The sequence below is a fragment of the Cherax quadricarinatus genome, chromosome 18 (assembly GCF_038502225.1).
Source record: "Cherax quadricarinatus isolate ZL_2023a chromosome 18, ASM3850222v1, whole genome shotgun sequence".
Classification (NCBI taxonomy): Eukaryota; Metazoa; Arthropoda; class Malacostraca; order Decapoda; family Parastacidae; genus Cherax; species Cherax quadricarinatus.
In genome coordinates this window covers 2853042-2877235 of record NC_091309.1, presented here as the reverse complement: position 1 = coordinate 2877235, position 24194 = coordinate 2853042, and the positions used below count along the sequence as shown (strand labels likewise).

The 24194-nt window shown below is 50.8% G+C and overlaps 1 protein-coding gene across 7 annotated transcripts in view; it reads left to right on the top strand.

Moving 5' to 3' along the window:
* The window catches only part of shep (alan shepard), a 442703-nt gene that overhangs the window by 124767 nt on the left and 293742 nt on the right, over positions 1 to 24194 (top strand). Inside the window, exon 1 of one of the 7 annotated variants that reach the window (XM_070086070.1) lies at positions 18776 to 19615. The exons of the other annotated variants lie outside the window; for them this stretch is intronic. Within the exon in view, the coding sequence (XP_069942171.1) occupies positions 19550 to 19615 (66 nt within the window). The 5' untranslated portion in view covers positions 18776 to 19549. Of the gene's footprint in view, positions 1 to 18775; positions 19616 to 24194 lie in introns of those variants that run through there. 7 annotated transcript variants of the gene reach the window in all.

The following is a 24194-nucleotide window of genomic DNA, read 5'->3' as shown; positions in this document are numbered from 1 at the left end:
GGTCAGTGAGGCCTGGTCTCAGACCGGGGCGCGGGGGTGTTGAACCTCGGAACTTTGTGGTCAGTCAGGCCTGGTCTCAGACCGGGGCGCGGGGGTGCTGAACCTCGGAACTTTGTGGTCAGTGAGGCCTGGTCTCAGACCGGGGCGCGGGGGTGTTGAACCTCGGAACTTTGTGGTCAGTGAGGCCTGGTCTCAGACCGGGGCGCGGGGGTGTTGAACCTCGGAACTTTGTGGTCAGTGAGGCCTGGTCTCAGACCGGGGCGCGGGGGTGCTGAACCTCGGAACTTTGTGGTCAGTGAGGCCTGGTCTCAGACCGGGGCGCGGGGGTGTTGAACCTCGGAACTTTGTGGTCAGTGAGGCCTGGTCTCAGACCGGGGCGCGGGGGTGTTGAACCTCGGAACTTTGTGGTCAGTGAGGCCAGGTCTCAGACCGGGGCGCGGGGGTGTTGAACCTCGGAACTTTGTGGTCAGTCAGGCCTGGTCTCAGACCGGGGCGCGGGGGTGCTGAACCTCGGAACTTTGTGGTCAGTCAGGCCTGGTCTCAGACCGGGGCGCGGGGGTGCTGAACCTCGGAACTTTGTGGTCAGTGAGGCCAGGTCTCAGACCGGGGCGCGGGGGTGCTGAACCTCGGAACTTTGTGGTCAGTGAGGCCTGGTCTCAGACCGGGGCGCGGGGGTGTTGAACCTCGGAACTTTGTGGTCAGTGAGGCCTGGTCTCAGACCGGGGCGCGGGGGTGTTGAACCTCGGAACTGTGTGGTCAGTGAGGCCTGGTCTCAGACCGGGGCGCGGGGGTGTTGAACCTCGGAACTTTGTGGTCAGTGAGGCCAGGTCTCAGACCGGGGCGCGGGGGTGCTGAACCTCGGAACTTTGTGGTCAGTCAGGCCAGGTCTCAGACCGGGGCGCGGGGGTGCTGAACCTCGGAACTTTGTGGTCAGTGAGGCCAGGTCTCAGACCGGGGCGCGGGGGTGTTGAACCTCGGAACTTTGTGGTCAGTCAGGCCAGGTCTCAGACCGGGGCGCGGGGGTGCTGAACCTCGGAACTTTGTGGTCAGTGAGGCCAGGTCTCAGACCGGGGCGCGGGGGTGCTGAACCTCGGAACTTTGTGGTCAGTGAGGCCTGGTCTCAGACCGGGGCGCGGGGGTGCTGAACCTCGGAACTTTATGGTCAGTGAGGCCAGGTCTCAGACCGGGGCGCGGGGGTGCTGAACCTCGGAACTTTGTGGTCAGTCAGGCCAGGTCTCAGACCGGGGCGCGGGGGTGCTGAACCTCGGAACTTTGTGGTCAGTGAGGCCAGGTCTCAGACCGGGCCGTGGGGGTGCTGAACCTCGGAACTTTGTGGTCAGTCAGGCCTGGTCTCAGACCGGGGCGCGGGGGTGCTGAACCTCGGAACTTTGTGGTCAGTGAGGCCAGGTCTCAGACCGGGGCGCGGGGGTGCTGAACCTCGGAACTTTGTGGTCAGTGAGGCCTGGTCTCAGACCGGGGCGCGGGGGTGCTGAACCTCGGAACTTTGTGGTCAGTGAGGCCTGGTCTCAGACCGGGGCGCGGGGGTGCTGAACCTCGGAACTTTGTGGTCAGTGAGGCCAGGTCTCAGACCGGGGCGCGGGGGTGCTGAACCTCGGAACTTTGTGGTCAGTGAGGCCTGGTCTCAGACCGGGGCGCGGTGGTGCTGAACCTCGGAACTTTGTGGTCAGTCAGGCCTGGTCTCAGACCGGGGCGCGGGGGTGCTGAACCTCGGAACTTTGTGGTCAGTCAGGCCTGGTCTCAGACCGGGGCGCGGGGGTGTTAAACCTCGGAACTTTGTGGTCAGTCAGGCCAGGTCTCAGACCGGGGCGCGGGGGTGCTGAACCTCGGAACTTTGTGGTCAGTGAGGCCTGGTCTCAGACCGGGGCGCGGGGGTGCTGAACCTCGGAACTTTGTGGTCAGTCAGGCCTGGTCTCAGACCGGGGCGCGGGGGTGCTGAACCTCGGAACTTTGTGGTCAGTCAGGCCTGGTCTCAGACCGGGGCGCGGGGGTGCTGAACCTCGGAACTTTGTGGTCAGTGAGGCCTGGTCTCAGACCGGGGCGCGGGGGTGTTGAACCTCGGAACTTTGTGGTCAGTGAGGCCAGGTCTCAGACCGGGGCGCGGGGGTGTTGAACCTCGGAACTTTGTTACTGCTGGCCACACCACTGTTACTACAGGCCACACCACTGTTACTACAGGCCACACCACTGTTACTACTGGCCACACCACTGTTACTACAGGCCACACCACTGTTACTACAGGCCACACCACTGTTACTACAGGCCACACCACTGTTACTACAGGCCACACCACTGTTACTACAGGCCACACCACTGTTACTACAGGCCACACCACTGTTACTACTGGCCACACCACTGTTACTACAGGCCACACCACTGTTACTACAGGCCACACCACTGTTACTACAGGCCACACCACTGTTACTACTGGCCACACCACTGTTACTACTGGCCACACCACTGTTACTACTGGCCACACTGTTACTACTGGCCTCACCACTGTTACTACTGGCCACACCACTGTTACTACTGGCCACACCATTGTTACTACTGGCCACACCACTGTTACTGCTGGCCACACCATTGTTACTACTGGCCACACTGTTACTACTGGCCACACCACTGTTACTGCTGGCCACACCACTGTTACTGCTGGCCACACCACTGTTACTGCTGGCCACACCACTGTTACTACTGGCCTCACCACTGTTACTACTGGCCACACCACTGTTACTGCTGGCCACACCACTGTTACTGCTGGCCACACCACTGTTACTGCTGGCCACACCACTGTTACTTCTGGCCTCACCACTGTTACTGCTGGCCACACCACTTACTGCTGGCCACACCACTGTTACTATTGGCCTCACCACTGTTACTACTGGCCACACCACTGTTACTGCTGGCCACACCGCTGATACCACTGGCCACACCACTGTTATCACTCCACACCACTGTTACCACCGGCCACACCACTGTTACCACTGGCCACACCGCTGTTACCACTCTCCACACCACTGTTACTACTGGCCACAACATTGTTACCACTGGCCACAACATTGTTACCACTCTTCACACCACTGTTACCACTCTTCACACCACTGTTACTACTGGCCACACCATTGTTACCACTGACCAGACCATTGTTACCACTGGCCAGACCACTGTTACCACTCTCCACACCATTGTTACTACTGGCCACACCGCTGTTACCACTCTCCACACCACTGTTACTACTGGCCACCCCATTGTTACCACTGGCCACAACATTGTTACCACTGGCCACAACATTGTTACTACTGGCCACACCATTGTTACCACTGGCCACAACATTGTTACTACTGGTCACACCATTGTTGCCACTGGCCACAACATTATTACCACTCTTAACACCACTGTTACTACTGGCCACAACATTGTTACCACTGGCCACACCGCTGTTACCACTCCCCACACCACTGTTACTACTGGCCACACCATTGTTACCACTGGCCACAACATTGTTACCACTGGTCACAACATTATCACTGGCCACACCACTGTTACCACTTTTCACACCACTGTTAACACTCTCCACACCACTGTTAACACTCTCCACACCACTGTTAACACTCTCCACACCACTGTTACCACTCTCCACACCACTGTTAACACTCTCCACACCACTGTTTCCACTCTCCACACCACTGTTACTACTGGCCACAACATTGTTACCACTGGCCAGACCACTGTTACCACTGGCCAGACCACTATTACCACTCTCCACACCACTGTTACCACTCTCCACACCACTGTTTCCACTCTCCACACCACTGTTACCACTCTCCACACCACTGTTACCACTCTCCACACCACTGTTACCACTCTCCACACCACTGTTAACACTCTCCACACCACTGTTACCACTCTCCACACCACTGTTTCCACTCTCCACACCACTGTTACCACTCTCCACACCACTGTTACCACTCTCCACACCACTGTTACCACTCTCCACACCACTGTTACCACTCTCCACACCACTGTTACCAATCTCCACACCACTGTTACCACTCTCCGCACCACTGTTACTACTGGCCACGCCACTGTTACTACTGGCCACAACATTGTTACCACTGGCCAGACCACTGTTACCACTGGCCAGACCACTGTTACCACTAAATCATTACTCAGAAGTTACACAGAGTCACATTGGTAATAACATTTGCTATTACTTCTGTTCACCTTAACCAATGAACTCAAATAATATATATATATATATATATATATATATATATATATATATATATATATATATATATATATATATATATATATATATATATATATATAATGTCGTGCCGAATATGTAAAACTGGTCAGTTAGCAAGAACTCATTTAAAATTAAGTCCCTTCTGAAATTTTCTCTTATACGTTTAAAGATACATTTTTTTCATTAATGTTAATGTAAAAAATTTAAAATTTGCACCAAAAGAATCTTTGAAAACTTACCTAACCTTATTTTAACAATAACAATTTATTTTAGCCTAACCCAACTAAATATATTTTAGATTTGTTTACAATAATTTAATACTAAACAAACACAGTGAAATATATTTTTTTCATTAGGTTCAGAATGATTTTGTCGAAATTATTGCATACACAAAATTTTCACTTGTCCTATATGGCAAGATGAGCGTTGCTATTTAAGCCAAGATGGCAAGTTCTGCCTATTCGGCACGACATATATATATATATATATATATATATATATATATATATATATATATATATATATATATATATATATATATATATATATATATATATATATGTATATATATATATATATATATATTATATATATATATATATATATATATATATATATATATATATATATATATATATATATATATATATATATATATATATATATAATATATATGAGAGCAAAAGGTGATATAACAATATGAAGACCAAACGCGTTTCTGATTTCTGACATTATCAAGGCTGTATAAATATAACAGCGGAAGGTATGTAAGGACGAGATTGTTCCTGAGTCTTCCCACTGTGATGCTGCGGGGGAGATGTACCTTGATGCTGCGGGGGAGATGTACCTTGATGCTGCGGGGGAGATGTACCTTGATGCTACGGGGGAGATGTACCTTGATGCTACGGGGGAGATGTACCTTGATGCTGCGGGGGAGATGTACCTGGATGCTGCGGGGGAGATGTACCTTGATGCTGCGGGGGAGAGGTATCTTGATGCTGCGGGGGAGATGTACCTTGATGCTGCGGGCGAGATGTACCTTGATGCAGGGGAGATGTACCTTGATGCTGCGGGGGAGATGTATCTTGATGCTGCGGGGGAGATGTACCTTGATGCTGCGGGGGAGATGTATCTTGATGGGGGGGAGATGTACCTGGATGCTGCGGGGGAGATGTACCTTGATGCTGCGGGGGAGATGTACCTTGATGCTGCGGGGGAGATGTACCTTGATGCTGCAGGGGAGATGTACCTTGATGCTACGGGGGAGATGTACCTTGATGCTACGGGGGAGATGTACCTTGATGCTGCGGGGGAGATGTACCTTGATGCTGCGGGGGAGATGTACCTTGATGCTGCGGGGGAGAGGTATCTTGATGCTGCGGGGGAGATGTACCTTGATGCTGCGGGAGAGATGTACCTTGATGCAGGGGAGATGTACCTTGATGCTGCGGGGGAGATGTATCTTGATGCTGCGGGGGAGATGTACCTTGATGCTGCGGGGGAGATGTATCTTGATGCTGCGGGGGAGATGTACCGTGATGCTGCGGGGGAGAGGTATCTTCATGCTGCGGGGGAGATGTACCGTGATGCTGCGGGGGAGATGTACCTTGATGCTGCGGGGGAGAGGTATCTTGATGCTGCGGGGGAGATGTACCGTGATGCTGCGGGGGAGATGTACCTTGATGCTGCGGGGGAGAGGTACCTTGATGCTGCGGGGGAGATGTACCGTGATGCTGCGGGGGAGATGTATCTTGATGCTGCGGGGGAGATGTACCTTGATGCTGCGGGGGAGATGTACCTTGATGCTGCGGGGGAGATGTATCTTGATGCTGCGGGGGAGATGTACCGTGATGCTGCGGGGGAGATGTACCTTGATGCTGCGGGGGAGATGTACCTTGATGCTGCGGGAGAGATGTACCTTGATGCTGCGGGGGAGATGTACCTTGATGCTGCGGGGGAGATGTACCTTGATGCTGCGGGGGAGATGTACCTTGATGCTGCGGGGGAGATGTACCTTGATGCTGCGGGGGAGATGAACCTTGATGCTGCGGGGGAGATGTACCTTGATGCTGCGGGGGAGATGTACCTTGATGCTGCGGGGGAGATGTACCGTGATGCTGCGGAGATGAACCTTGATGCTGCGGGGGAGATGAACCTTGATGCTGCGGGGAAGATGTACCTTGATGCTGCGGGGGAGATGTATCTTGATACTGCGGGGGAGATGTACCGTGATGCTGCGGGGGAGATGTACCTTGATGCTGCGGGAGAGATGTACCTTGATGCTGCGGGGGAGATGTACCTTGATGCTGCGGGGGAGATGTACCTTGATGCTGCGGGGGAGATGTACCTTGACCCACCTTCAGTGTAGTTGTGGGAGTGTGTTTACCCACCTTCAGTGTAGTTGTGGGAGTGTGTTCTCCCACCTTCAGTGTAGTTGTGGGAGTGTGTTTACCCACCTTCAGTGTAGTTGTGGGAGTGTGTTCTCCCACCTTCAGTGTAGTTGTGGGAGTGTGTTCTCCCACCTTCAGTGTAGTTGTGGGAGTGTGTTCTCCCACCTTCAGTGTAGTTGTGGGAGTGTGTTCTCCCACCTTCAGTGTAGTTGTGGGAGTGTGTTCACCCACCTTTAGTGTAGTTGTGGGAGTGTGTTCTCCCACCTTCAGTGTAGTTGTGGGAGTGTGTTCTCTCACCTTCAGTGTAGTTGTGGGAGTGTTCACCCACCTTCAGTGTAGTTGTGGGAGTGTGTTCTCCCACCTTCAGTCAAGTTGTGGGAGTGTGTTCTCCCACCTTCAGTGTAGTTGTGGGAGTGCGTTCTCCCACCTTCAGTGTAGTTGTGGGAGTGTGCTTCCCCACCTTCAGTGTAGTTGTGGGAGTATGTTCACCCACCTTCAGTGTAGTTGTGGGAGCGTGTTCACCCACTTTCAGTGTAGTTGTGGGAGTGTGTTCTCCCACCTTCAGTGCAGTTGTGGGAGTGTATTCTCCCACCTTCAGTGTAGTTGTGGGAGCGTGTTCACCCACCTTCAGTGTAGTTGTGGGAGCGCGTTCTCCCACCTTCAGTGTAGTTGTGGGAGTGTTCTCTCCCACCTTCAGTGTAGTTGTGGGAGCGTGTTCACCCACCTTCAGTGTAGTTGTGGGAGCGCGTTCTCCCACCTTCAGTGTAGTTGTGGGAGCGTGTTCTCCCACCTTCAGTGTAATTGTGGGAGTGTGTTCTCCCACCTTCAGTGTAGTTGTGGGAATGTGGTCTCCCACCTTCAGTGTATTGTGGGAGTGTGTTCACCCACCTTCAGTGTAGTTGTGGGAGCGTGTTCTCCCACCTTCAGTGTAGTTGTGGGAGTGTGTTCACCCACTTTCAGTGTAGTTGTGGGAGTGTGTTCTCCCACCTTCAGTGCAGTTGTGGGAGCGTGTTCACCCACCTTCAGTGTAGTTGTGGGAGTGTGTTCTCCCACCTTCAGTGTAGTTGTGGGAGCGTGTTCTCCCACCTTCAGTGTAGTTGTGGGAGCGCGTTCACCCACCTTCAGTGTAGTTGTGGGAGCGTGTTCTCCCACCTTCAGTGTAGTTGTGGGAGCGTGTTCTCCCACCTTCAGTGTAGTTGTGGGAGCGTGTTCTCCCACCTTCAGTGTAGTTGTGGGAGCGTGTTCACCCACCTTCAGTGTAGTTGTGGGAGCGTGTTCACCCACCTTCAGTGTAGTTGTGGGAGTGTGTTCTCCCACCTTCAGTGTAGTTGTGGGAGCGTTCACCCACTTTCAGTGTAGTGGGAGTGTGTTCTCCCACCTTCAGTGCAGTTGTGGGAGCGTGTTCACCCACCTTCAGTGTAGTTGTGGGAGTGTGTTCTCCCACCTTCACTGTAGTTGTGGGAGCGTGTTCTCCCACCTTCAGTGTAGTTGTGGGAGCGCGTTCTCCCACCTTCAGTGTAGTTGTGGGAGGGTGTTCTCCCACCTTCAGTGTAGTTGTGGGAGCGTGTTCCCCACCTTCAGTGTAGTTGTGGGAGCGTGTTCTCCCACCTTCAGTGTAGTTGTGGGAGCGTGTTCTCCCACCTTCAGTGTAGTTGTGGGAGCGTGTTCACCCACCTTCAGTGTAGTTGTGGGAGCGTGTTCTCCCACCTTCAGTGTAGTTGTGGGAGCGTGTTCTCCCACCTTCAGTGTAGTTGTGGGAGCGTGTTCACCCACCTTCAGTGTAGTTGTGGGAGTGTGTTCTCCCACCTTCAGTGTAGTTGTGGGAGCGTGTTCTCCCACCTTCAGTGTAGTTGTGGGAGCGCGTTCACCCACCTTCAGTGTAGTTGTGGGAGCGTGTTCTACCACCTTCAGTGTAGTTGTGGGAGTGTGTTCACCCACCTTCAGTGTAGTTGTGGGAGCGTGTTCTCCCACCTTCAGTGTAGTTGTGGGAGCGTGTTCACCCACCTTCCTTCAGACGAAATTTTTGGTCTATGTAGTGCAGATAAGCAGATGGTTGTACTCACCTAATTGTGCTTGCAGGGGTCGAATCACAGCTCCTGGACCCGAGTCAGTGTTGTGGCGTAGCTAGCTGGTTGTCAAGTGTCAGTGTTGTGGTGTAGCCAGCTGGTTGTCAAGTGTCAGTGTTGTGATGTAGCCAGCTGGTTGTCAAGTGTCAGTGTTGTGATGTAGCCAGCTGGTTGTCAACATGACTCAAGAAATCGTAATGACACGATTGCGGGTTCAATCCCGGCCGGGGGTATGGTCTGGTTGTCAAGTGTCATTGTTGTGATATAGCCAGCTGGTTGTCAAGTGTCAGTGTTGTGATGTAGCCAGCTGGTTGTAAAGTGTCAGTGTTGTGATATAGCCAGCTGGTTGTCAAGTGTCAGTGTTGTGATATAGCCAGCTGGTTGTCAAGTGTCAGTGTTGTGATGTAGCCAGCTGGTTGTCAAGTGTCAGTGTTGTGATATAGCCAGCTGGTTGTCAAGTGTCAGTGTTGTGATATAGCCAGCTGGTTGCCAAGCGTCAGTGTTGTGATGTAGCCAGCTGGTTGTCAAGTGTCAGTGTTGTGATGTAGCCAGCTGGTTGTCAAGTGTCAGTGTTGTGATGTAGCCAGCTGGTTGTCAAGTGTCAGTGTTGTGATATAGCCAGCTGGTTGTCAAGTGTCAGTGTTGTGATGTAGCCAGCTGGTTGTCAAGTGTCAGTGTTGTGATGTAGCCAGCTGGTTGTCAAGTGTCAGTGTTGTGATGTAGCCAGTTAGTTGTCAGGTGTTGCTAGACAGAGTGGAGAGGGAGGGAGGGATGTTGGTATGGAGGAAGTTGTGGAGTTAAGGACTGAAGAAAGTAAGTTAGGGAGGGAAGAAAGTGTGGAGTTAGGGAGGTGAGAGTCGTGGGTGGGGTTAGGGAGAGAGAGGAAATTAGAAAGGGAAGGGTGGGGGAATTAGGGAGGGAGGGAGGGAGGGGTGGAGGGAAGGAAGGAATTAGAGAGGGAGTGAATGGGGGTTCGGTGGGTATTAGGATGGGGTGGGGTCTGGATTCGGTGGTGTGGGGTCGGGATGGGGGTGTAGTAGCCAAGTATTGATTGGTTGGGAAAGTAAACAAACATCAGGTGATGGGAGAGGACCATACCAACGTTGTTACTCCCAGCACACCATGGTGCTGCTGAGGCTGATGGTATGATAGTACCACCCTGGTGATAGTGATGGGAGAGGACCATACCAACGCTGTTACTCCCACCACACCATGGTGCTGCTGAGGCTGATGGTATGATAGTACCACCCTGGTGATAGTGATGGGAGAGGACCATACCAACGTTGTTACTCCCAGCACACCATGGTGCTGCTGAGGCTGATGGTATGATAGTACCACCCTGGTGATAGTGATGGGAGAGGACCATACCAACGTTGTTACTCCCAGCACACCATGGTGCTGCTGAGGCTGATGGTATGATAGTACCACCCTGGTGATAGTGATGGGAGAGGACCATACCAACGTTGTTACTCCCAGCACACCATGGTGCTGCTGAGGCTGATGGTATGTGATGGGAGAGGACCATACCAACGTTGTTACTCCCAGCACACCATGGTGCTGCTGAGGCTGATGGTATGATAGTACCACCCTGGTGATAGTGATGGGAGAGGACCATACCAACGCTGTTACTCCCACCACACCATGGTGCTGCTGAGGCTGATAGTATGATAGTACCACCCTGGTGATAGTGATGGGAGAGGACCATACCAACGCTGTTACTCCCACCACACCATGGTGCTGCTGAGGCTGATAGTATGGGAGAGGACCATACCAACGTTGTTACTCCCAGCACACCATGGTGCTGCTGAGGCAGATAGTATGATAGTACCACCCTGGTGATAGTGATGAGGCTGCTCAACGGTGATGATGATGATGATGATGAAGGTCATCAAAGTAATAATGGTGAGGGATGACGATGGTGATGGGAAAGGGTGGTGATAGTGATCTACTCGGAGGGTATTCCGGGGGTCAACGCCCCCGCGGCCCTGTCCATGACTAAGTCTGTAGTGCATCAGGGCCTGATCAACCAGGCTGTTACTGTTGGCAGCAGGGCACGTGGTCCAGCGTAGGGACCACCGCCAAGCTGGCCAGTAACTGACTTGACTTACTTTACAATTCCCTTTTAAAGACATCCATGGGTCTACTGGTAATCCCACTTATATATGATGGGAGGCTACTTAACAGTCGTGGGCCCCTGACACTTATTGTCCTCTCAGACATTGTCACTTTGTGCACATTAAAACATCAACTTTTGTAGGGAATGATTTCTGTGTGAGGATTTGATGGTGAGGATGAGGGCGATGATAGTGATTATGGTGTGGTTGTACTAGTAGTGGTGATTGTGGGGTGATTGTAGCGATAGTGATGTTGTGGTGGTTGTAATGGTAGTGATGGTGTGGTGGTTGTAATGATAGTGATGTTGTGGTGGTTGTAATGATAGTGATGGTGTGGTGGTTGTAATGATAGTGATGTTGTGGTGGTTGTAATGATAGTGATGGTGTGGTGGTTGTAATGATAGTGATGTGGTGGTTGTAATGATAGTGATGGTGTGGTGGTTGTAATGATAGTGATGTGGTGGTTGTAATGATAGTGATGTTGTGGTGGTTGTAATGATAGTGATGTGGTGGTTGTAATGATAGTGATGGTGTGGTGGTTGTAATGATAGTGATGTGGTGGTTGTAATGATAGTGATGGTGTGGTGGTTGTAATAGTGATGGTGTGGTGGTTGTAATGATAGTGATGTTGTGGTGGTTGTAATGATAGTGATGGTGTGGTGGTTGTAATGATAGTGATGTGGTGGTTGTAATGATAGTGATGTGGTGGTTGTAATGATAGTGATGGTGTGGTGGTTGTAATGATAGTGATGGTGTGGTGGTTGTAATGATAGTGATGTTGTGGTGGTTGTAATGATAGTGATGGTGTGGTGGTTGTAATGATAGTGATGTGGTGGTTGTAATGATAGTGATGGTGTGGTGGTTGTAATGATAGTGATGTGGTGGTTGTAATAGTGATGGTGTGGTGGTTGTAATAGTGATGGTGTGGTGGTTGTAATGATAGTGATGGTGTGGTGGTTGTAATAGTGATGGTGTGGTGGTTGTAATGATAGTGATGGTGTGGTGGTTGTAATGATAGTGGTGTGGTGGTTGTAATGATAGTGATGGTGTGGTGGTTGTAATAGTGATGGTGTGGTGGTTGTAATGATAGTGATGGTGTGGTGGTTGTAATGATAGTGATGTGGTGGTTGTAATGATAGTGATGGTGTGGTGGTTGTAATAGTGATGGTGTGGTGGTTGTAATGATAGTGATGGTGTGGTGGTTGTAATGATAGTTGTGTGGTGGTTGTAATGATAGTGATGGTGTGGTGGTTGTAATAGTGATGGTGTGGTGGTTGTAATGATAGTGATGGTGTGGTGGTTGTAATGATAGTGATGTGGTGGTTGTAATGATAGTGATGGTGTGGTGGTTGTAAAAGTGATGGTGTGGTGGTTGTAATGATAGTGATGGTTGTAATGATAGTGGTGTGGTGGTTGTAATGATAGTGATGGTGTGGTGGTTGTAATAGTGATGGTGTGGTGGTTGTAATGATAGTGATGGTGTGGTGGTTGTAATGATAGTGGTGTGGTGGTTGTAATGATAGTGATGGTGTGGTGGTTGTAATGACAGTGATGGTGTGGTGGTTGTAATGATAGTGATGGTGTGGTGGTTGAAATGATAGTGATGGTGTGGTGGTTGTAATGATAGTGGTGTGGTGGTTGTAATGATAGTGATGGTGTGGTGGTTGTAATGACAGTGATGGTGTGGTGGTTGTAATGATAGTGATGGTGTGGTGGTTGAAATGATAGTGATGGTGTGGTGGTTGAAATGATAGTGATGGTATGGTGATTAATGATAGTGATGGTGTGGTGGTTGTAATGATAGTGATGGTGTGGTGATAGTGGTGATAGTTGGGTGGTTGTTGTGATAGTGGTGATGGTGGGGTGGTTGTAGTGATAGTGGTGATGGGGGGGGGTTGTAGTGACAGTGGTGATGGTGAGGTGGTTGTGGTGATGGTGTGGTTGTGGTGATAGTGATGGGTGGTTGTTCTGATAGTGGTGATGGTGGGGTGGTTGTTGTGATAATGGTGATGGTGGGGTGATTGTAGTGATGGTGGGGTGGTTGTAGTAATAGTGGTGATGGTGGGGTGGTTGTTGTGATAGTGGTGATGGTGGGGTGGTTGTAGTAATAGTGGTGATGGTGGGGTCGTTGTTGTGATAGTGGTGATGGTGGGGTGGTTGTTGTGATAGTGGTGATGGTGGGGTGGTTGTAGTGACACTGATGATGGTGGGGTGGTTGTAGTGATAGTGGTGATGGTGGGGTGGTGGTTGTGATAGTGATCTTGGGGTGGTTGTAGTGATAGTGGTGATGGTGGGGTGGTTGTTGTGATGGTGATGGTGGGGTGGTTGTAGTAATAGTGGTGATGGTGGGGTCGTTGTTGTGATAGTGGTGATGGTGAGGTGGTTGTTGTGATAGTGGTGATGGTGGGGTGGTTGTAGTGATAGTGGTGATGGTGGGGTGGTGGTTGTGATAGTGATCTTGGGGTGGTTGTAGTGATAGTGGTGATGGTGGGATGGTTGTAGTGATAGTGGTGATGGTGGGGTGGTTGTTGTGATAGTGGTGATGGTGGGATGGTTGTAGTGATAGTGGTGATGGTGGGATGGTTGTTGTGATGGTGGGATGGTTGTAGTGATAGTGGTGATGGTGGGGTGGTTGTTGTGATGGTGGGATGGTTGTAGTGATAGTGGTGATGGTGGGGTGGTTGTTGTGATAGTGGTGATGGTGGGATGGTTGTAGTGATAGTGGTGATGGTGGAGTGCTTGTTGTGATAGTGGTGATGGTGGGGTGGTTGTTGTGATAGTGGTGATGGTGGGGTGGTTGTTGTGATAGTGGTGATGGTGGGGTGGTTGTAATAATAGTGGTGTGGTGGTTGTAGTATTGGTGGGGTGGATGTGGTGATAATGATGGCGGGGTGGTAATAGTGATGGGGTGGTTGTGGTGATGATGGTAATGGAGGGATGGTTGCAGTGATAGTGGTGATGGTGGGGTGGTTGTTGTGATAGTGGTGATGGTGGGATGGTTGTAATGATAGTGGTGATGGTGAGATGGTTGTAGTGATAGTGATGGTGGGGTGGTTGTTGTGATAGTCGTGATGGTGGGGTGGTTGTTGTGATAGTGGTGATGGTTGGGTGGTTGTAATAATAGTGGTGTGGTGGTTGTAGTATTGGTGGGGTGGATGTGGTGATAATGATGGCGGGGTGGTAATAGTGATGGGGTGGTTGTGGTGATAGTTGTGATGGTGGGGTGGTTGTGGTGATGGTGGGGTGGTTGTAGTGATAGTGGTGATGGTGGGGTGGTTGTAGTGATAGTGGTGGTGGGGTGGTTGTGGTGATGGTGTGGTGGTTGTGGTGATGGTTGGGTGGTTGTAGTGATAGTGGTGATGGTGGGGTGCTTGTAGTGATAGCGGTGATGGTGGGGTGGTTGCGGTGATGGTGGGGTGGTTGTAGTGATAGTGGTGATGGTGGGGTGGTTGTGGTGATGGTGGGGTGGTTGTAGTGATAGTGGTGATGGTGGGGTGGTTGTGGTGATGGTGGGGTGGTTGTAGTGATAGTGGTGATGGTTGTGGTGATAGTGCTGATGGTGAGGTGGTTGTGGTGATTGTGGGGTGGTGGTTGTGATGGTGATCTTGGGGTGGCTGTGGTGATAGTGGTGATGGTGGGGTGGTTGTTGTGATAGTGGTGATGTTGGGGTGGTGGTTGTGATAGTGGTGATGGTGGGATGGTTGTAGTGATAGTGATGGTGGGGTGGTTGTTGTGATAGTGGTGATGGTGGAGTGGTTGTTGTGATAGTGGTGATGTTGGGATGGTTGTAGTGATAGTGGTGATGGTGGGTTGGTTGTTGTGATAGTGGTGATGTTGGGGTGGTGGTTGTGATAGTGGTGATGGTGGGATGGTTGTAGTGATAGTGATGGTGGGGTGGTTGTTGTGATAGTGGTGATGGTGGGGTGGTTGTTGTGATAGTGGTGATGGTGGAATGGTTGTATTGATAGTGATGATGGTGGGGTGGTTGTTGTGATAGTGGTGATGGTGGGATCGTTGTAGTGATAGTGGTGATGGTGGGGTGGTTGTTGTGATAGTGGTGATGGTGGGATGGTTGTATTGATAGTGGTGATGGTGGGGTGGTTGTAGTGATAGTGGTGATGGTTGTGGTGATGGTGAGGTGGTTGTGGTGATGGTGGGATGGTTGTGGTGATTGTGGGGTGGTTGTTGTGATAGTGGTGATGTTGGGATGGTTGTAGTGATAGTGGTGATGGTGGGGTGGTTGTATTGATAGTGGTGATGGTGGGATGGTTGTAGTGATAGTGGTGATGGTGGGATGGTTGTATTGATAGTGGTGATGGTGGGGTGGTTGTTGTGATAGTGGTGATGTTGGGGTGGTTGTTGTGATAGTGGTGATGGTGGGGTGGTTGTTGTGATAGTGGTGATGGTGGGATGGTTGTATTGATAGTGGTGATGGGGTGGTTGTTGTGATAGTGGTGATGGTGGGGTGGTTGTTGTGATAGTGGTGATGGTGGGATGGTTGTATTGATAGTGGTGATGGTGGGGTGGTTGTGATAGTGGTGATGGTGGGGTGGTTGTTGTGATAGTGGTGATGGTGGGATGGTTGTAGTGATAGTGGTGATGGTGGGATGGTTGTATTGATAGTGGTGATGGTGGGGTGGTTGTTGTGATAGTGGTGATGGTGGGGTGGTTGTTGTGATAGTGGTGATGGTGGGATGGTTGTAGTGATAGTGGTGATGGTGGGGTGGTTGTATTGATAGTGGTGATGGTGGGGTGGTTGTTGTGATAGTGGTGATGGTGGGATGGTTGTATTGATAGTGGTGATGGTGGGGTGGTTGTTGTGATAGTGGTGATGGTGGGATGGTTGTATTGATAGTGGTGATGGTGGGGTGGTTGTTGTGATAGTGGTGATGTTTGGGTGGTTGTTGTGATAGTGGTGATGGTGGGGTGGTTGTTGTGATAGTGGTGATGGTGGGATGGTTGTATTGATAGTGGTGATGGTGGGGTGGTTGTTGTGATAGTGGTGATGGTGGGGTGGTTGTTGTGATAGTGGTGATGGTGGGATGGTTGTATTGATAGTGGTGATGGTGGGGTGGTTGTTGTGATAGTGGTGATGGTGGGGTGGTTGTTGTGATAGTGGTGATGGTGGGGTGGTTGTTGTGATAGTGGTGATGGTGGGATGGTTGTATTGATAGTGGTGATGGTGGGGTGGTTGTTGTGATAGTGGTGATGGTGGGATGGTTTATTGATAGTGGTGATGGTGGGGTGGTTGTTGTGATAGTGGTGATGGTGGGGTGGTTGTTGTGATAGTGGTGATGGTGGGATCGTTGTAGTGATAGTGGTGATGGTGGGATGGTTGTTGTGATAGTGGTGATGGTGGGATGGTTGTATTGATAGTGGTGATGGTGGGATGGTTGTAGTGATAGTGGTGATGGTGGGGTGGTTGTTGTGATAGTGGTGATGGTGGGATGGTTGTATTGATAGTGGTGATGGTGGGGTGGTTGTTGTGATAGTGGTGATGGTGGGGTGGTTGTTGTGATAGTGGTGATGGTGGGATGGTTGTAGTGATAGTGATGGTGGGGTGGTTGTTGTGATAGTGGTGATGGTGGGGTGGTTGTAGTGATAGTGGTGATGGGGTGGTTGTTGTGATAGTGGTGATGGTGGGATGGTTGTATTGATAGTGGTGATGGTGGGGTGGTTGTTGTGATAGTGGTGATGGTGGGTTGGTTGTAGTGACAGTGGTGATGGGGTGGTTGTTGTGATAGTGGTGATGGTGGGGTGGTTGTAGTGATAGTGGTGATGGTGGGGTGGTTGTAGTGATAGTGGTGATGATGGGGTGGTTGTGATAGTGGTGATGGTGGGGTGGTTGTGGTGATGGTGGGGTGGTTGTAGTGATAGTGGTGATGGTGGGGTTGTTGTGGTGATGGTGGGGTGGTTGTGGTGATTGTGGGGTGGTTGTAGTGATAGTGGTGATGGTGGGGTGATTGTTTATGATAGTGGTGATGGTGGGATGGTTGTAGTGATAGTGGTGATGGTGGGGTGGTTGTTGTGATAGTGGTGATGGTGGGTTGGTTGTAGTGAGAGTGGTGATGGTGGGGTGGTTGTTGTGATAGTGGTGATGATGGGTAGTAGTGATAGTGGTGATAATGGGTAGTAGTGATAGTGGTGATGATGGGTAGTAGTGATAGTGGTGATAATGGGTAGTAGTGATAGTGGTGATGGTGGGGTGGTTGTTGTGATAGTGATGGTGGGATGGTTGTAGTGATAGTGGTGATAGTTGGGTGGTTGTTGTGATAGTGGTGATGGTGGGATGGTTGTAGTGATAGTGGTGATGGGGTGGTTGTAGTGATTGTGGTCATGGGGTGGTTGTTGTAATAGTGGTGATGGTGGGATGGTTGTAGTGATAGTGGTGATGGTGGGGTGGTTGTTGTGATGGTGGGGTGGTTGTAATAATAGTGGTGTGGTGGTTGTAATGATAGTGGTGATGGTATGGTGGTTGTAGTGATGGGATGGTTGTAGTAATAGTGGTGATGGTGGGGTGGTTGTAGTGATGGTGGGGTGGTTGTAGTAATAGTGGTGATGGTGGGGTGGTTGTGGTGATGGGGGGTTGTTGTGATAGTGATGGTGGGATGGTTGTGGTGATAGTGGTGATGGTGGGATGGTTGTGGTGATGGGTTGGTTTTGGTGATGGTGGGATAGTTGTGGTGATAGTGGTGATGGTGGGATGGTTGTGGTGATGGTGGAGTGGTTGTGGTGACGGTGGGATGGTTGTGGTGATAGTGATGGTGGGATGGTTGTGGTTATGGTGGGATGGTTGTGGTGATGGTGGGGTGGTTGTCGTGATGGTGGGATGGTTGTGGTGATAGTGGTGATGGTGGGATGGTTGTGGTGATGGTGGTGGTGGGATGGTTGTGGTGATGGTGGGATGGTTGTGGTGATGGTGGGATGGTTGTGGTGATAGTGGTGATGGTGGGATGGTTGTGGTGATAGTGGTGATGGTGGGATGGTTGTGGTGATATTTGTGATGGTGTGATGGTTGTGGTGATGGTTGGGTGGTTGTGGTGATGGTGGGATGGTTGTGGTGATGGTGGGATGGTTGTGGTGATGGTGGGGTGGTTGTCGTGATGGTGGGATGGTTGTGGTGATGGTGATGGTGGGATGATTGTGGTGATGGTGGGATGGTTGTGGTGATGGTGGGATGGTTGTGGTGATGGTGGGATGGTTGTGGTGATAGTGGTGATGGTGGGATGGTTGTGGTGATAGTGGTGATGGATGGTTGTCGTGATGGTGGGAAGGTTGTGGTCATAGTGGTGATGGTGGGGTGGTTGTGGTGATGCTGGGATGGTTGTGGTGATAGTGGTGATGGTGGGATGGTTGTTGCAATTTTGGTGAGTGTAGTGGTGGTAATAATGATGATGAGAGTAATAGTGTTTGTGGTGAGTGTTGTGATGGTGGGGGTGGTGATAGTGATGGTGTGTGTGGTGATATTGATGACGAGGGTGGTGATAGTGACGATGGTGATAATAGTAATGGAGGCGGTGGGGGTTCGTGGGTGATGGGTGGGTGACGGGGTGTGCGGGTGGAGGTGGGCGGGGCGTGCTGGGTGGATGTTAGCTGGGCGTGGCGGGTGGAGTGTGGCTGGTGGAGGTAGGCGGGGTGTGCGGGTGGAGATGTGCTGGGTGTAGCGGATGGATGTTAGCGGGGTGTGGCGGGTGGAGGTGGGCGGGGTGTCGCGGGTGGAAGTGGACGGGACGTGGTGGGTGGAGGTGGGCGGGGCGTGGTGAGTGGAGGGTGGATGTTAGCGGGGTGTGGCGAGTGGAGGTGGGCGGAGTGTGCGGGTGGAGGTGGGCGGGGTGTGCAGGTGGATATGGGCGGGGAGTGCGGGTGGAGGTGGGCGGGACGGGCGGCCACGTGAGTGTGACGTGGGTGCGCGGGGTGGTGGGTGGTGGTTGAGGTTCAGCGTCAGTGGGTGGGCTGGAGGTGGTGGGCGCAGCACATGCGGATAGTGAGCGCGGGCGTGTAGGAATGAGCGGGCGTGTGTAGGGCAGGCTCCAGCAGCACCAGCAGCAGCAGTACCAGCAGCAGCAGCATCATCGTGGTGGTGCTGCCACTACTGCATGCAGCTCACCATGTGGCTGGCCAGCTGCCGCAACACTGCTGCGCGCACACACACACTTGCCTTCTATGTGTTCCCTCCTCTTGCTCAAGTTCCTGCCTCTTCCACTGTTGCCTCTGCTGCTGCTACTGAATCCCAGCACCCTAGCAAGCACTTCTTACTGCTAGTACCTCCCATACGTACAGCAGGCACGTGCTAGTGCCTCCCACTCGTACAGCAGGCACGTGCTAGTGAATCCTTGCCCCTTAGCAAGCATCTTTAGTGTCAGTTCGTCCCATGCCTACAGCAGGCACATGCTACACTGAATCCTACACCCCAGCAAGCAGCTAATATACCTACTGAATCACAAGCCTTCAGCAATCAAGTGCTAGCGAGTTCCAGCCCCGGCGGGCAAGTGCCGGTTGAGGCTTAAAGACCAAGTGTTAATAGTGCCCTACATTGATACCAAGTGCCAGGTTAGTGTCAAGCTGTGGCTAGTGCCAGACTAGTGAAGCCTAATGTAACTAGCTTTCCTTATGAAAACGGGGTGCTAGAATGATTTTGTGCTGTGGCTAGTGTGAGTGTAGTGAAGTCTGGTGGTTGGACCCAGCCCTGGCAACAACAGCACCAGCAGCATGGCTACACGTCACCAACACCCGCCCCATCATGCCGCAGGCAGGAAGCCCTTCACCAAATTCTCAGTGAGTGTTAATAGTCTACCTGCGCTTCCATCTTGCTGGCTCTAGGCCCTCCCTCACACTTCTCCTTACAGTCTTCCTTACTGACACCATCTTGCTGGCTCTAGGCCCTCCCTCACACTTCTTACAGTCTTCCTTACTGACACCATCTTGCTGGCTCTAGGCCCTCCCTCACACTTCTTACAGTCTTCCTTACTGACACCATCTTGCTGGCTCTAGGCCCTCCCTCACACTTCTTACAGTCTTCCTTACTGACACCATCTTGCTGGCTCTTGGCCCTCCCTCACACTTCTTACAGTCTTCCTTACTGACACCATCTTGCTGGCTCTTGGCCCTCCCTCACACTTCTTACAGTCTTCCTTACTGACACCATCTTGCTGGCTCTAGGCCCTCCCTCACACTTCTTACAGTCTTCCTTACTGACACCATCTTGCTGGCTCTAGGCCCTCCCTCACACTTCTTACAGTCTTCCTTACTGACACCATCTTGCTGGCTCTTGGCCCTCCCTCACACTTCTTACAGTCTTCCTTACTGACACCATCTTGCTGGCTCTTGGCCCTCCCTCACACTTCTTACAGTCTTCCTTACTGACACCATCTTGCTGGCTCTAGGCCCTCCCTCACACTTCTTACAGTCTTCCTTACTGACACCATCTTGCTGGCTCTTGGCCCTCCCTCACACTTCTTACAGTCTTCCTTACTGACACCATCTTGCTGGCTCTTGGCCCTCCCTCACACTTCTTATAGTCTTCCTCACTGTCACCGTCTTGCTGGCTCTGTCCCTCTCATATTCTCTCACCCTTTAGATTCATCAATACTAATAAAGTGCTGAACACCGGCTTCCAGGCTGAGGGAATGATTACCTCGTATAATTCTACAAGGTTGGGACACTGATTATCTCATTTGCTGTTGTCTTCGTATATAATGTCTCTGTTGACTTCGTAAAGCCACTGGTTGTCTAAACGCCTTCAAATGAAGATATCAAAGTATTGTGCATATGTTTAATTCTTCATGCTGCCTTTCCAGGCAGTCGTCGTCTTCACTAACACCATCTCACTGGTTCCTGGCCCTCCTTCCCATCAGTAAAGACCCTGACTGCCTAGAGCATGACGTTGTTTATGCCTCGGGGATCATTGTCCTTACAATCGTGTTGAAGAGTGATGGTGTGTCTTGCTTTGCTGTCATCCTTGTGCTCAGTTACTAGTGAATCCTGGGTATTCACCGTCGAGCTCTGTGCCATGCTTGCGGCTCTCGTCCTCATTACTGTTCAGTCTTATAGTGCTCTGCTTGCCCTGGTGTAATAGGGCTACCCTGTGGGCGAGAAGCTCCAAGACACAGACTTGTCTTAGTGTATAGCCATGGTGGGGTTCCCTGGTAATGAACGGGTGGATGCTAAGGCAAAGGCTGTCATATTGAGTTTACTCTGGTAGATGTTTAACTCAGGTGACATTTTGAGGTACATTCATCACTGTGTCCTCCGCGTGTGGTGATGTAGTGGGTCGTGCAGGCAAGCAACCATAATAGATATATTGTACAACAGTACAGTGTTTAACCCTTAAACTGTCCAAACAAATTTACGTCTACATGCGTAATGCTCTAAAGTAGATCAAAGTTTTTTTACATATATTCAAATATAACAAAAAAGTAGATCAAAGTTTTTTTACACGTTTTCAAATGTAAAAAAAAGAAAAGATGTACTTTTTTTTACATACTTTCAAATGTTGAAAAAACGTAGATCTACGTTTGGACAGTTTAAGGATTAATGGAAAAATAAACGCGTGATAAAGCCCTCTGTGTGGGCGAAACGTAGTTATAATAAAGGATCACCTTATACTGCATATGTGTTTATTTTTCCATCGTGTCGGTATTTTATACCATTTATCTCAACTGTGTATAATAACTTCAGTTTATAATTAATATTTGAATTGGTGCCTTCAGATGAGTAGTGAGTGTAGTGTAGCGACGTTCCTGGTGTTGTGTAGTGTAGCGACGATCCTGGTGTTGTGTAGTGTAGCGACGTTCCTGGTGTTGTGTAGTGTAGCGACGTTCCTGGTGTTGTGTAGTGTAGCGACGATCCTGGTGTTGTGTAGTGTAGCGACGTTCCTGGTGTTGTGTAGTGTAGCGACGTTCCTGGTGTTGTGTAGTGTAGCGACGATCCTGGTGTTGTGTAGTGTAGCGACGTTCCTGGTGTTGTGTAGTGTAGCGACGTTCCTGGTGTTGTGTAGTGTAGCGACGATCCTGGTGTTGTGTAGTGTAGCGACGATCCTGGTGTTGTGTAGTGTAGCGACGATCCTGGTGTTGTGTAGTGTAGCGACGTTGCTGGTGTTGTGTAGTGTAGCGACGTTCCTGGTGTTGTGTAGTGTAGCGACGATCCTGGTGTTGTGTAGTGTAGCGACGTTCCTGGTGTTGTGTAGTGTAGCGACGATCCTGGTGTTGTGTAGTGTAGCGACGTTCCTGGTGTTGTGTAGTGTAGCGACATTCCTGGTGTTGTGTAGTGTAGCGACGTTCCTGGTGTTGTGTAGTGTAGCGACGATCCTGGTGTTGTGTAGTGTAGCGACGATCCTGGTGTTGTGTAGTGTAGCGACGTTCCTGGTGTTGTGTAGTGTAGCGACGTTCCTGGTGTTGTGTAGTGTAGCGACGATCCTGGTGTTGTGTAGTGTAGCGACGATCCTGGTGTTGTGTAGTGTAGCGACGATCCTGGTGTTGTGTAGTGTAGCGACGATCCTGGTGTTGTGTAGTGTAGCGACGATCCTGGTGTTGTGTAGTGTAGCGACGTTCCTGGTGTTGTGTAGTGTAGCGACGTTCCTGGTGTTGTGTAGTGTAGCGACGATCCTGGTGTTGTGTAGTGTAGCGACGATCCTGGTGTTGTGTAGTGTAGCGACGTTCCTGGTGTTGTGTAGTGTAGCGACGATCCTGGTGTTGTGTAGTGTAGCGACGATCCTGGTGTTGTGTAGTGTAGCGACGTTCCTGGTGTTGTGTAGTGTAGCGACGTTCCTGGTGTTGTGTAGTGTAGCGACGATCCTGGTGTTGTGTAGTGTAGCGACGTTCCTGGTGTTGTGTAGTGTAGCGACGTTCCTGGTGTTGTGTAGTGTAGCGACGTTCCTGGTGTTGTGTAGTGTAGCGACGTTCCTGGTGTTGTGTAGTGTAGCGACGATCCTGGTGTTGTGTAGTGTAGCGACGTTCCTGGTGTTGTGTAGTGTAGCGACGATCCTGGTGTTGTGTAGTGTAGCGACGATCCTGGTGTTGTGTAGTGTAGCGACGTTCCTGGTGTTGTGTAGTGTAGCGACGTTCCTGGTGTTGTGTAGTGTAGCGACGATCCTGGTGTTGTGTAGTGTAGCGACGATCCTGGTGTTGTGTAGTGTAGCGACGTTCCTGGTGTTGTGTAGTGTAGCGACGATCCTGGTGTTGTGTAGTGTAGCGACGATCCTGGTGTTGTGTAGTGTAGCGACGTTCCTGGTGTTGTGTAGTGTAGCGACGTTCCTGGTGTTGTGTAGTGTAGCGACGATCCTGGTGTTGTGTAGTGTAGCGACGTTCCTGGTGTTGTGTAGTGTAGCGACGTTCCTGGTGTTGTGTAGTGTAGCGACGTTCCTGGTGTTGTGTAGTGTAGCGACGTTCCTGGTGTTGTGTAGTGTAGCGACGATCCTGGTGTTGTGTAGTGTAGCGACGATCCTGGTGTTGTGTAGTGTAGCGACGATCCTGGTGTTGTGTAGTGTAGCGACGATCCTGGTGTTGTGTAGTGTAGCGACGTTCCTGGTGTTGTGTAGTGTAGCGACGTTCCTGGTGTTGTGTAGTGTAGCGACGATCCTGGTGTTGTGTAGTGTAGCGACGATCCTGGTGTTGTGTAGTGTAGCGACGTTCCTGGTGTTGTGTAGTGTAGCGACGATCCTGGTGTTGTGTAGTGTAGCGACGATCCTGGTGTTGTGTAGTGTAGCGACGTTCCTGGTGTTGTGTAGTGTAGCGACGTTCCTGGTGTTGTGTAGTGTAGCGACGATCCTGGTGTTGTGTAGTGTAGCGACGTTCCTGGTGTTGTGTAGTGTAGCGACGTTCCTGGTGTTGTGTAGTGTAGCGACGTTCCTGGTGTTGTGTAGTGTAGCGACGATCCTGGTGTTGTGTAGTGTAGCGACGTTCCTGGTGTTGTGTAGTGTAGCGACGTTCCTGGTGTTGTGTAGTGTAGCGACGATCCTGGTGTTGTGTAGTGTAGCGACGTTCCTGGTGTTGTGTAGTGTAGCGACGATCCTGGTGTTGTGTAGTGTAGCGACGTTCCTGGTGTTGTGTAGTGTAGCGACGTTCCTGGTGTTGTGTAGTGTAGCGACGATCCTGGTGTTGTGTAGTGTAGCGACGATCCTGGTGTTGTCCGACACAGCAATGTTGATGACGTTGTGTGCCGCTTTCTTTCCTCCCTCAAAATACTGGTTAACCACCATTAAGTAGAGCAGAATGACATGTTCTACCTCCGTGTATGATTATTTCTTCTGTATCATTCTTTACTATTTGTACGAAAAATATTACCCTCTCACAGAAAAATGTATTTTTTCAAACGGATTAGATTTAGATAAGATTTTGCCACCGAAGTGGACCGGGCC